We start from the raw sequence: 13,307 nt of genomic DNA, 5'->3' as shown, positions 1-13,307 counted from the left end.
TATTGAGATATACCATATGAGTTCACTTTTATCCAGCCATATATTATATATGTAATTGAAAAAGTATAGCCATGGAAGTGTATAAGGCTGCTAAGTGGTGCATTTTATTTTCATAGGACCACATCAACTAAAACTATATGTATGACAAATAGACAAAAACCAAATATAATCTTATTCAAAAGATGACTCCTACCTTTTTACCTTTCAAAAGCATTGGAACAGGTCAAACCACGCCGTCTTTTTTATTCTTTTCCACCATTGTTCATTCTCTCTTTCTCTCATTTCACATACCACCATTTTTGCATTGCAGGCCCCAAGTTTGCTTTAATTTTATGGGGAAGTTTTTCTCTTTCACATTCAAACTTCAAAGCCGCACTTTTATTCAAATAATTAGCGTTTCATTTGCTAACTTTGAATGATATATATGATTCCTCCACATGGTCAAATTGGTAGTTTAATGCCACAACCAAGCTCCCATATTCACTATAAATTGCCTTTCAATGAATTAATTAATGAGCTCTACCAGTTAGTGCTGAAGTTTGCATCAAAGCATCTTTGTATACGAATCTTCTCTACCATATTCAAAACAGCTAGTTGTGAAGCACCTGAACACATGCATGTGTACTTTAATATATATGAACTTGGCTTTCAGATTTCAACTTGAGTTAATTTTGAAACTGCATAAATCCGCAGCTTCTTTTTCTTCTTCTAACGTGCATTAAGATGAGACTAGGCCAGGGACTTCATCTATGGCCTCTAGGCTTTAAGGGATTGAGGTTGACTTCCAATGTTATAGACACTACCCAACATCTAAAGTAGAATCCAATGCTTTCATAGTAGGGAATTAACTAGAAAAAAAAACATACAGAAGAGGAAATAATTCCCTCCACGATTCTTAAAAGAGACAAAGCACATTCCCAAAAAGGCCAATCCAATGACAAATTCATCATTCATGAGTAGTGATATATAGGCTTTATGCCCTAGCTTCATTGTCCCATGATTCTCATTCTCCTAAGGCACCAAAAATCATACTAAACTGGTGGAGTTGAGCACTTTTTCTGCTTCTATAAGAACATTAAATAGAACGAGATGTCACGTTGTAATTATGTTTAGAGTACAGTTTAGAGAGTAATTATACATATTTTAATAATACGGTGATAGCTTTTTCCAGTGTTTTCGTTGAGTTGAGATATATAACATAATCAGACACAAACCTAATTTATATAATAAATTGATAGATTTTTAACCCAAAATTTTAATACGATAAATTTATGAATTTTCTTTCGTATAAAACCCTGTATTTTTCATTGTTATCTAATATATAAACTTATACTTACAATTTTTAACATTTGAAATTTATAATTTTGACACGTCCTTTCAGGGTTCATAAGTTCCTGAAAACTAATTTAAAAAGTTTATTACAAGAGAAAATGTCAACACGTTTCAATTATTAAGTTGATGACTTTGTTGGTTTGGCTTTTTTAGTTGCTTGGAAGGCCTTGCCGAATGGAATCTAACTTGTTTTTAGACAGAGCTATCATGCACCAAGGTTAGGTTACAATAGAAAACTCTCCGTATCTTATCTCACTTCTTATAAAATTGTAAATAAAAAATATACCATTAGGTTTCCATCCATCATGTGTTTTAAATAATATGGAATCCAATAAGATTGAAATCAAAATTTCTTAGAAAAAATGCGATTGTACGCTCAAATTGTTCGAAAGCGGTTAAAAACAAGGAAAAGAAAAATATCTTCTTCTTAAGCGTATAAAAGAAATTAAAATGATAGGTTGATGTTCAATTGGGAAAAAGTGAATGGAAAATGTTTATGCAGTGTCGATCGAGAACTCTGAATTCTTTGTACTTTACTGTTTTTATTTCTTGTTCGTTCGATTTTAAAAATCTTTTGACTCTAAAATTATTATTAGGATGATATTTGCATCAATGTTAAAGTCAGTAAATAACTCTTCAAAAGAGTATTAAATGCAGTCATGTATGTATGAATAACTATACCTTTCTTTATAGACTTTTACCTCTTTACTGACTTAATTACAGTTTAATCACACCATAATCAGTATTAGTTAGTTGATTTGTAGTTATCATTGACTAAGTATTAATCTTACCTTTACTCTACAATAAGTCCTAAGTGTGATTTTTCTAAGAGTGATTTTTCTAAGAGTGATTTTTCTAAGAGTGATTTTTCTAAGAGGTGATCCACATGAGAGTAATCAATCTAAAAAGTGATCAAGAGATTATCGGTCAATTCGTTACTTGATTAAAATGACATCTACCATACAACAAACATGCCCCTTTTCTTTTTCAATTTTATTTAGTCTAATAAAAACATAAAATATCTTCACTCAATTAAATTATGTTAGCAATAATTTAATCAAATTAGTTTATTTATTATATAAGATAAATGATTATTTTTACATAATTAAATTTATAATAATTTTTAACATATGGTTAATATTTTGATCTTATAATCAAGATTTTAAATTGTAATATTATCCCTTTTGACTACTGTTATTAATCTTCTAAAAATGAAAATAGCTAATTAAGAAAGAAAGAGAGAAGTGTAACATGTCGGGCAGGAATTTATTTTTGTTGGGTATTGCGGTTAAGTGTAAAATAAAACCGCAAAAGAAAAAAATATATTAAAAAATGTAAAAAAAACAATAAATTCTAAAATTAAAACAAAAAGTAAAGGTTCCATATGCTATAAGTTGTACTTTAAAAAGCAATCTAGAGTAGAGATTTTCCCTTATACTTTTTTTTTGTGTGAGGAGGGAAGTATAAGGGTATCTTCACCAATTGAAAAAAAATATAAAGCAAAGTTCTCCTGACTTTAGCTGTAATGAGCATTTTTGTTCTGTTTAAAGTCATTATTGCTGGTTAAATATAGTGCCTCCACGGTCATATCGTGATGATTATCATCAGACAACTTGCCACACAGCAAATGGAAATAGCGAAGCTTATGTCAAGGTGCAACTAAGAGTACAGATAACTTTCCTCAGCAAATCACATTGCTCCGAAGTTGCAAGAGCGTGCATAACTTTGTAGTGATCTCAGTTGTTGACTTTTGTTAATTAATCATTACAATTACACTTTGTATGCAATTCAGAAGAACCAAATTTGCATACTCTTAGGTACTTAAATAGATAAAGCTGGAGACTGCACAATGATTTACCTTTGTGACCCCTAAAAAGATTATTACGTCCATGATTACATGAATTACAAAAACAAAAAAAAAGGTGTTAGCACTGTAGATTAATATGCCGAAGAAGATCCAGAAATGTGATCAACAAGATGAGGTTCACTTTTTAGTGGATATATTAGATGTAGGACACAGAAGATGTAACTAAAACTCGGATCATAATTAATATATCTGCCTCAAGTGAAAGCACAAATCTGAGTTTATTATTAGACCAAAGATCCTATGGTGGCTCTTTTCTCCCTCACCACACAAACTATACCACACAGCAAGTTGCAAATATTGTACAAGAAAGCAAAAGAAACCGCAGATGAACTGCTGTATGAATTGAAATCTCGTACACATTGGAGGTCAGCCGCTGGTAAAAGGGGTAGGAAATTAACACTTTCATGTTTATGCGGCTTCAACATCCCACTTTATCTCAACATAATGGTTATAGTGTATTTTTCTTCTTCTAGGCTAGTCGCTTTAGATATGAATTACCTGTCATCAAAATTTAACTGTGATAAGATAACAAGGAGCCAACAAAAGAATCAAAAGGGATCATAATCATTAAACTGAAAATATTGAACATGAAGTGTTCAATGCTTTCATTGGTCTTTTGAAATCTTACCCAGTCTGAGGTAGCTGTCTACAATTCAGTAATTGGTGAGACCGAGGATGCCTTTGCAAGTACGAGGAACCACTTGTAATACCATTTTCATCTCCCACAAATTGTTCTGAGTAACTGGAAGCTGGGGGAGACCATACTGGAACTACACCTCCATCCCGTTCTCTCCTGGTACCACTTGAAGATTCTATGCTAGAATCTTCAGCTACGTTTCTCAGCTCCATTGTAGTATTGTTTTGTACTTGTGTATTCCTGTGAGCAGTCTGCAAGATCCGTTCGTTCAATGTAACTCCTGCATTCTGTTGTGCATCTACATTTATTGGCACTTCAGCTCTGCTGTTCTCTTCTGCTGAGTTTCGAAGATCAGAAGTAGTTTCTTCCTCTTCTATTCTCAGAAGGGTGGAAGTGATGCTTGGAACCATCTGATCCAGGTAACGCCGACCAACAGGAAAGGGATTGTTCCTAACAGGTTCATGAGTTTCCTCCATTTGCGTGTCTTGAGGAAATGCAGCAGGAATATATTCAGAGGAGTCTCCAAGTCCTTCCTCAGTTCCGTTTTCCATTGCAGCTCTTGAAGCAGCCTCTTGTTGCCACATTTCTGATAGTGCCTCTTGTAATCTAGTTTTTGCTGCATCTATTCCCACAATTGGAAGAGGGTAGTTGGTTCCTAGCTCAATTCCAGCAGCTTGGAGCACTGATTCTGGTGCATTCCAAGGATGATGAATCCACTCAGTAGGTAACCTTGCAAGTTCTGGAAGCCAGCGTCGCACATATTCTCCATTTGGGTCGAATTTATAGCCCTCAAACTACAAAATCCAATGACTAAAATGAATGCATATATTTATCAATTTTCAGCGATCAATTGCTGACAACAGGACATAACTAAAAACCAATGTTAACAATAACGACCACAAACTCAATCCTATTGATTCTATACTTGTTGGAGCAAAGGAACACAACAATTTAAGCACCATGTTTTTTGTAAGAGTTGTGAACTTATGATGTGTCATATAACAGAACAGGTTCATAAGAAAAAAGAGTGGATGAATATTTCAATAGGGAGAAGTTGAGAGGAAGTAAAAGGAGAGAGGGTGTTACGGTATAAGGTAGGGGAAATAATAAGGTTTGGAAAGTATATGAGAAGGAGAAGGAAGGTAGGAGGGAAGTGAGGCCGAACGGTATTGACCATAAAGGCCGAACGGTAGCCGAATGGTGGAAGGCATGGAGAGGTCTAGCCAAACGGTGGAAGGTGGTGAAGAGCTGGAGCTGAACAGTAGAAGGCAGAGGGCGTCAACGGTAGGAGGCAAGGGGAAGCAAGTCGAACGGTGGAAGGCGGGGAGAGGTCAAGCCGAACGGTGGAAGGCATGGAAAGGTCAGGCGGAACGGTGGAAGGCGGTGAAGAACTAGAGCCGAGCGGTAGGGTGCAGGGGAAGCAAAGCCGAACGGGAGCTGAACCCGATCGGTTAAAGAGTGACTATCTTAACTGGGACAACACTTAGTATAGGCGGAAAATATTTAGAAATAATTATAGTAAATAAGAATATATCTTAGGGAAATATTTTATTTAGAACAATATTCATATTTTATTCTAGGAAAAGATTTTATTCTAGGGAAATATTTTATTCTAGGGAAATATTTTATTTAGGAAATAATTAGTATAAATAAAGGGAGAGTCTTGATTGATAGGCGACTATGCGTCCTGTGAGGGAGGTTATGCTCCCAAGTAATTGAAGGAGGTTATGCTCCCAATTAGTTTTTACTTTTGTTTATCCAAATATTACCATCAATAAAAGAGATTCATTCGTCCATTGTCATTCGTTTATTGTTCTGTTACGTGTTGTGAGAGTGTGAGATGTGGTATTTGGCTAGTTTACATACTCAGGTACGTAACAATTGGTCCGACCTGCCAGATCGTCAGAGAGGAGAAAAAGCGTGAGAATCTGCCGGATCGTCAGAGAGGAGAAAAGGCGTGAGGGAGGAATCTGCCAGATAGTCAAGAGAGGAGAAAAAGCTAGAGAACATGGAACTATCCATGGGGGGATTGGATACGAAGATGGCGGCAGTCCGCAAGGATTTGCAAGAACTGCTGAGGATGATGGGAGGGCGAGCCCGACATCTAGATGGAAATTCGAATGGAAGCCAGGGGTCTGTCAACGGGAGAAAGGAGGATTGGCGAAAGGAAGGGGAAGGCGAGAGAGATGGTGGATACCACGAGGAGCAACCAAATTGGAGGAAAAGGGCTGAGCTACCCATTTTTGATGAGGTTGATCCGTTGAATTGGATCAATAGAGCTGATAAATTTTTTGAACTACAAGGGGTGTCGGAGGAAGAGAAGATGCGCCTAGCCTACATCAGTATGGAGGATAAGGCCGGATACTAGTTCAGATTTTGGAAGGGGAAAGCCAAGAATTGTTCTTGGGAAGGTTTAAAGGAGGCGATGGTGATCCAATTCGTAGAAAGAAACACGGGGTCAATCTTTGAAAGACTCGCGACCAGTAAGCAGTCGGGGACCATGGAAGAATACGTCCAAACTCCAAACGGGAAAGGACTTCCGGAATCGAACGCGAAAGGACTGCCAAAACCGAACGGTAGCAGACTGCTGGATCCAAACGTGAGAGAATGGGCAGAACCTAAAGAGAGAGGACTTACCGAGCCGAACGGGAAGGGACTGCTGGAACCGAACGATAGCAGACTGCTAGATCCAAACGTGAGAGAACGGGCGGAACCTAAAGACAAAGGACCTACCGAGCCGAATGGGAAGGGACTATTGTAACTGAAAGGTAGCGGACTGACGAATTCGAACGTGAGAGGACAACCACAACCGAACGTGAGAAAATTGCCGGAACCGAACGGTCTAGTACTGGAAGGAAGAATGAAGGCTTTGGAAGGAAGGGCAGATGGAAGAATCAATGGCCTGGAGAGAACAATGGATTCTGTAAGAAGGTGGGCTAGCGAAAAGAACGGGGGGTTTGCAGTTTTTGATACACCAGCCGAAGGGAGAGAGCCACATCAAGTACTAAAAGAAATCAAAGACCAATTCCTCAGGGCTTATGATTCTGGAAAAGTGGTGACCAGAAAGTTGGACGAAGAATGGAAGACATTGGAGGAGGTTTTACCACCACCCAAACCTCCAGACCTCAATTGGAGGGCAACGGCCAGTGAGTACCCTTCATATGATAACACGATGATGATGAGAAGCCAGGAGATCAAGTTTCACATTTTCAACCTTGAAGACAAGGTTGTTTTGCAGCAGGGTGTAATGTTACTGTATAAGGTAGGAGGTAATAATAAGGTTTGGAAAGTATATGAGAAGGAGAAGGAAGGTAGGAGGGAAGTGAGGCCGAACGGTATTGACCGTAAAGGCCGAACGGTAGCCGAATGGTGGAAGGCATGGAGAGGTCTAGCCAAACGGTGGAAGGTGGTGAAGAGTTGGAGTCGAACGGTAGGAGGCAGGGGGCGTCGAACTATAGAAGGCAAGGGGAAGCAAGCGAACGGTGGAAGGCATGGAAAGGTCAGGTGGAACGGTGGAAGGCGGTGAAGAACTAGAGCCGAGCGGTAGGGTGCAGGGCAAGCAAAGCCGAACGGGAGTTGGACCCGATCGGTTGGAGAGTGACTATCCTAACTGGAACAACAGTTAGGATAGGCGGCGGGAAATATTTAGAAATAGTTATAGTAAATAAGGATATATCTTAGGGAAATATTTTATTTAAAACAATATTCATATTTTATTGTAGGGAAAAATTTTATTCTAGAGAAATATTTTATTTAGGAAATAATTAGTATAAATAAAGGAAGAGTCTAGAGTTAAGGATATGCTTTTGATTATTGAGTTTGGTTGAGAGGCGATTATGCATCCTATGAGGGAGGTTATGCTCCTAAGTAATTGAAGAAGGTTATGCTCTCGGTTATCGTTTACTTTTGTTTATCCAAATATTACCAAAGAGATTGATTCGTCCATTGTGAGAGTGAGAGGTGGTATTTGGCTAGTTTACTCATATACGTAATAGAGGGTACAATGTTAGATGCAGAAGCAAACAAATTATCATAAATCCAAAAGGTCAAGGAAGAAAGATAATTATGTAGCTTTGACAGAAAACTAACACAACACCTGTGGATGATCTATTCGGTCAAATTGACGACCATCAGGGAGTGTGCCAGATATGTACTGCCAACCAAGAGCATCACTCTCAAGATCTGCATCCAAAAGGGTGTCCCAGAAATATTTCATTCCCCATCTCCAAGGAAGCTGCAGAACCTTCACAAAGAAACTGGAAACTACAACACGTATCCGATCATGCAGCCAACCAGTGGCCCACAACTCCCTCATCCCTGCATCCACCAAAGGGTACCCAGTTCTGCCTTGTCTCCATGCCTTAAAATAACCCTCATTTACAACCCAAGGAAAGAACTTAAGGTGGCCTAGAAGAGGCCTTTCATGACTGTAGGGGTGGTTGAAACTAATGTACCTCGAATATTCTCTGAGACCAATAGATTTAAGGAACAAGTTCACACTCTCTTCACTGGCCTTGTTTCCTTCGTTGGCCCACAGAAGTTGTTTGATGCGGGCAAGATGGAAGACCTTCTTCACACTCAGCTCACCAAAATGCAAATGGGGTGAGAGAAGTGAGGTAGTGGCACTGTCAGCCTTTCTGCAATTTATTGAGTACTCTATCAGTGGACCATTTATGAATGCTGTCAATGCCTTGTTAGCATTGCTCCACCCCGGTGACCATGCTCTAGCAAGAAGTGCATTGCTTGCCTTCTCTGATTCATCTTCAAACACCAATGTGTCACTGGGGCATCTCGACACATCACCTGAAAGATTATATCTTTTATTCTTTTAGTAAATATTCATGAATACTCACACTTGTATGAAAAATGTCATCATTTAGATTTTTATTTACAAGGGTGGGTAAGGAGAACCAACACTTGTGCTTCTTGGGTTCCATTGTTATCCCTAGCATCACAGGTAAGACACTTTTGTGGATAATAGATAGTAGCATAACTTAGAGAAAAAACTGCTTCGTCCTTACGTGAAATCAAAGTACTATTGTTCAAAAAAACTTTGGACCTTATTTTTGTCAATTCAACCCCCATTTCACTCTTATAAATACCATCACCAGCATAACATTAGTTAACATTAGATAAATGTTTAACATACTCAAAGCCAGGGGCTTAGAGGATTTAATATCTGATTTTGATTATCTAATATTTGGGTTAGTTAACTAGTGCTGTCTTTGCACGGTTCTCCATTGGTTTAGATATCACACCCTTTTCTAATGTTTTATAAAATAATTTTATTGATGATAACAAAAAGTATATTATAAATTACCAAACATTAATAAATAATGTATAAACAAAAGTGTTGGGACATCGTGTTGGAAACACTACTTCGATTATACATAAAACAAATTTTCAGTAAATAAATAAATACAAATTTTATATAAGTTGATATTATAAGATAAATAAATACAAATCCTACGTTATAAATTGATATTGTAAGATTTAGACATAGGCCTCACTATTTAAGATAGTATTAAAACCATTTAAAATTTATTATAACAAAATCTGTTATTTGTTGAATATTTCACATCAAAAAATTCAAATAAGGTGAGTTGAAAGAAAAAGTCTTTCTCAATCAATTTAAATTTTTATATAAATTAGAATCGATAGGTATAACAATTAAAGTTGAAATAGTGGGTATCCGTAAAATCCATGTCAAACTTTAACGAAAAAACTTTCTTGGACTAGGATGAAATAATGTTCACCAACTTGTTAAAGCGGGCTAGGATCTAAAATCTCATCCCATGTGGGTATAAACAAAATTATTTCAGGTAACTAAATAATTAAAATTGTAATAACAATAAATAAGAAGCACAATTAAAATTATAAGCTTTATTTTTAACTTCTCATAATTTTATAGTTATTTGTTACCTACAAATTTTTATTACGGTTTACTATATATATATATATATATATATATATATATATATATATATATATATATATATATATATATATATATAAGTAAATTAGAATTAAGAGAATGTGAATGTGAAATGAGTGCTCTTGATTCTTTTGAACTTGATAAAACCCAAGTTAAAAAATTTGTATTCTCAATTTTTAGAAGATTGGAATGTATTATTACTAATTTGAGTATGAAAACGATGTTGGTAGTAGCACTCAGTACTAAAGATCCTAGAGTGAATACTCTGAAAAGGTTAGTTAAAAACTTTTTGTCTATCTTGGAGTGGTCTAGAATTCAGTCAACACACATTATCCAAATTTGTGTATATAGAATAAGCATGAAGAAGTTACATTAATGGTGTCATCTCTAGAGAGGGAAAAGTAAAGAGAGCACAGTAATGTTGAGTAATGAACGTGGAGCAGCGATTGAACATAAAAAGAAATGCAATAGAAAAGGAAGTGAATGAACAGAGTAGACCTGGAATTATCCTTTTAGGTGGAAGAAGAGGTGAGTCTGGGTCATAAGGCATGCTAAGACATCTGTCCCAAAAAGCCGCAAAAGTTGTGAAGGGTCGACCATGGACATCATTCACATCCCACGGTTCATACAGTAAATCAGCGTTGAAGGAACGTACTGTTATTCCCTGAGCATTAAGAACCTCTTTTGCTCGGTGATCCCTTACAAGCGACAGGGGATCTGCAACATATCAAAACACAAACATTTCACAAACACCGACTGAAGCAATCTGTACGAATGACTAATCACAGACGTCCATGTAAGTGGGGCAAACAAATCACTCGAAAAAACGGTGATGTCCTGTTCCGTACATTGCTATCGGATAAAGAATTTATCCTAATTGATGTAATCTAGGTTCCTACAATCCACAATGACTAACAAACTTCCCAGAATCTGGACATTCATTCTAGTTGCAGAAAATGAAATACTGGGGCAGAAAAGAATGATCCAAGAGGGAGAGGGAAAAGGAAACTGACCATATAAATGATTAAAAAAGAGTTGAGTGGCTCCAGTGGATTTAACAACCTCGAGGAGAGAAGAAACAGTATCAGTGGATCGCTTAGTGACGAGACGAGTGCCAAGATTCCTGAGAGAAGAATCAAGATGAACCAAGCTTTGTTTGAGCCACCACCTGGAGACTCTGCCGGGGTAGTATTGGCCTTCTTCTTCGGGTGCCCAGATGAAAACTGCAACCACGGCTCCAGCTCTTACTCCTGCCGCCAGTGCAGGGTTGTCTTCCACCCTCAGATCTCTTCTGAACCAAACTATGCTGCATCCACCACCACCTCTCATATCTAAACCCTTAAACTGCTTTCTTCAACAACTTTTAACCATCTCATCTAATAACTTGTCTTTACTTTCTGTCTCCTCGCTGCTGAAGAAAACCAAACAGAATTTGTTAATCCAATCTTATCTTTTTTTTTTTTCTTAAACTTCTCTCTCCTTCTTTCTTTCCTTCTTGTCCTGGCTTTTCTGTCCTGTTTAATTGAAGATTTTAAGCCATAAATAGGTAAAAGAAACGTGTGATTATTGAGTTGATGAGTTTTAAACTTTTGGCGCTTGCATTTACTGTGATAATCTGTTTATGGTGGAATTATGAATATTTTGCAACAAATTCGTATTTTGTTGCTTTCAGTAGCTAGTTGTACGAAAAAGCCGAAAGGGTTTGACAGAATGGACAGAGTGAGAGGGATACGTTGGAAGGAAGAGGAAGTGAATAGGATTAATTAACTGTGTCGGGAAAAGATATAATGGATTGATAGACAAATTGCAGCCACAAGTTTTTGTTCTGTAGATATTTCTTTTTCTTTTTTTCTCTGTTCTTGGTCTTATCCTATGCACTCTGCGATAAATAAAACAAATGCATCTTCCACGTCTCTCCTCTCTTGTACTTTTCACACAAAAAATCACTCACCTTCAACGCAAACACTCAAATTTAGTTTCATTTTCATGCCTTCGTTTCTGCATTTCACAGCACACCACACTCAGAATCTGTCAAACTCACTGCGATTTTCAGTAGGGATTACCATTTGCCACACGTTGCTTAAATTAATGACCTGGTGTACTTAATTTGAAAGCTAACGGGGAACATTGCAATTTATTGCAAATATCATGACATTAAAAAACTTTTACTCAATTATTATTTGTCTTTATATTTGGTAGAGCGTCTAAACCTAATCAAACATTACTTATGACATTGAATATTCTTACTAAATGTTTTTATTTATATTATGAAATATATATGAATCCATTCTTTTTATTAATATTCAAGGAGGAGGATCCTGAATTATACCAAGTATCCACTTTCTTTTAGTGTGAACTGTAATTTTTCAGTGGTTTTATTTGGACATGTTTTTGCAATTTTTGTCATCGTAAAATTGTTAAATTTTTTTAAAAACAATAAAACTTGCCTAACGCTCTAAAGCTTTGGGCGGATTTCTGAAAATATTTGTCAATGATAAGTAATAAATATATTTATTAGTTACAATCAAATATTTCTTTAACGTTTTAATAACATTTTTTTTCTTTAGACTATGTTTGGCAAAAACACAACTCCTTGAAAATTCGAAATTAACTGAAAGTTGAAAAATTAAATGATGCTGACAATTAAAAATTCTTTAATACGTTAATTCAATTTATTAAACTTTTAGTATTAAGCTTTGGGATTAATCAAATGGAAACAGATAGGATTTCACATTTAATAACCTATATACTTGAGCTTTTAGTATATTATGCATAAATGTTATGTAAAAGTTATTTAAATTTGGAAGTTTCTCCCACCTTAATTGAAATACCAACTCTTTCTCTTAATTGCTAAACATCCATATAAAGACGCTTTGCATCACTTTTTATTTAAAAGTAAAAAGGATGGATTACTAAATATCTCTTAATTACTACACTTTAACAAAACCTTTTTTTTTACCTATGTCCAAATGTCTAAAAATCTATAAATATAGGATAACTTTGTAAAGAGTATTCATTCATTTCTTTTCCTCATCACTATCTCACATCTCAGTATTTTTTATAAACTTTTATTTACTTGAGTGTTAGAAAATATTTTATGAGTGAATATCTTATCAGTTTCTATCAATAACTCGACTACCAATTACTAGCCTAAAGTATTATCATTTTCAACTTAAAAAAATTACATTTTTTTTCGGTAAGAAAATCTTTAATAAGTCTAATAGTCTTATATCATTTAGGAATCGAATCAGGTCAATGATTGAATTGAGTTGTACTAAACCTAAGATTAAGCTGAGTCAATCCAAACTGAAAATCAAGTCGATCAAGGACAAAAGTCGAGCCGAGTCGATCCTAACAAGTTTTAATTAAGTTAACATTGATCAAATATTGAGTTAAATTAGTTTCGGTCAAAGATCAAATCGAGTCAATTCTAACAATAAAATCCTACAATTAAATTAAAATTTTAACGAGGAGTGAAATGATCAACTTGTTAAGTAGTTCAAATGGTTAAAACATGAGTTTATAGCTTGGAGTTC

General features: G+C 35.9%; 1 protein-coding gene across 1 annotated transcript; it reads right to left on the bottom strand.

Annotated features, from left to right (window-relative positions):
- Positions 1 to 3,829: 3,829 nt before the first annotated feature.
- Positions 3,830 to 11,444, bottom strand: CRY1 (cryptochrome 1). Its single transcript, XM_047311962.2, is given in 5 exon segments — positions 3,830 to 3,896; positions 3,899 to 4,630; positions 7,933 to 8,639; positions 10,270 to 10,488; positions 10,785 to 11,444. Coding segments are annotated over 5 exon segments (2,025 nt in total). The 5' UTR covers positions 11,101 to 11,444; the 3' UTR covers positions 3,830 to 3,845.
- Between the last annotated feature and the right edge of the window lie 1,863 nt (positions 11,445 to 13,307).

This window comes from Vigna umbellata, chromosome 2 (assembly GCF_029865625.1).
Source record: "Vigna umbellata cultivar VRB3 chromosome 2, Vumbellata_1.0, whole genome shotgun sequence".
NCBI classification, from domain to species: Eukaryota; Viridiplantae; Streptophyta; class Magnoliopsida; order Fabales; family Fabaceae; genus Vigna; species Vigna umbellata.
The sequence above is the reverse complement of the archived record's forward strand: the minus strand, read 5'-3'. Positions and strand labels throughout refer to the sequence as shown.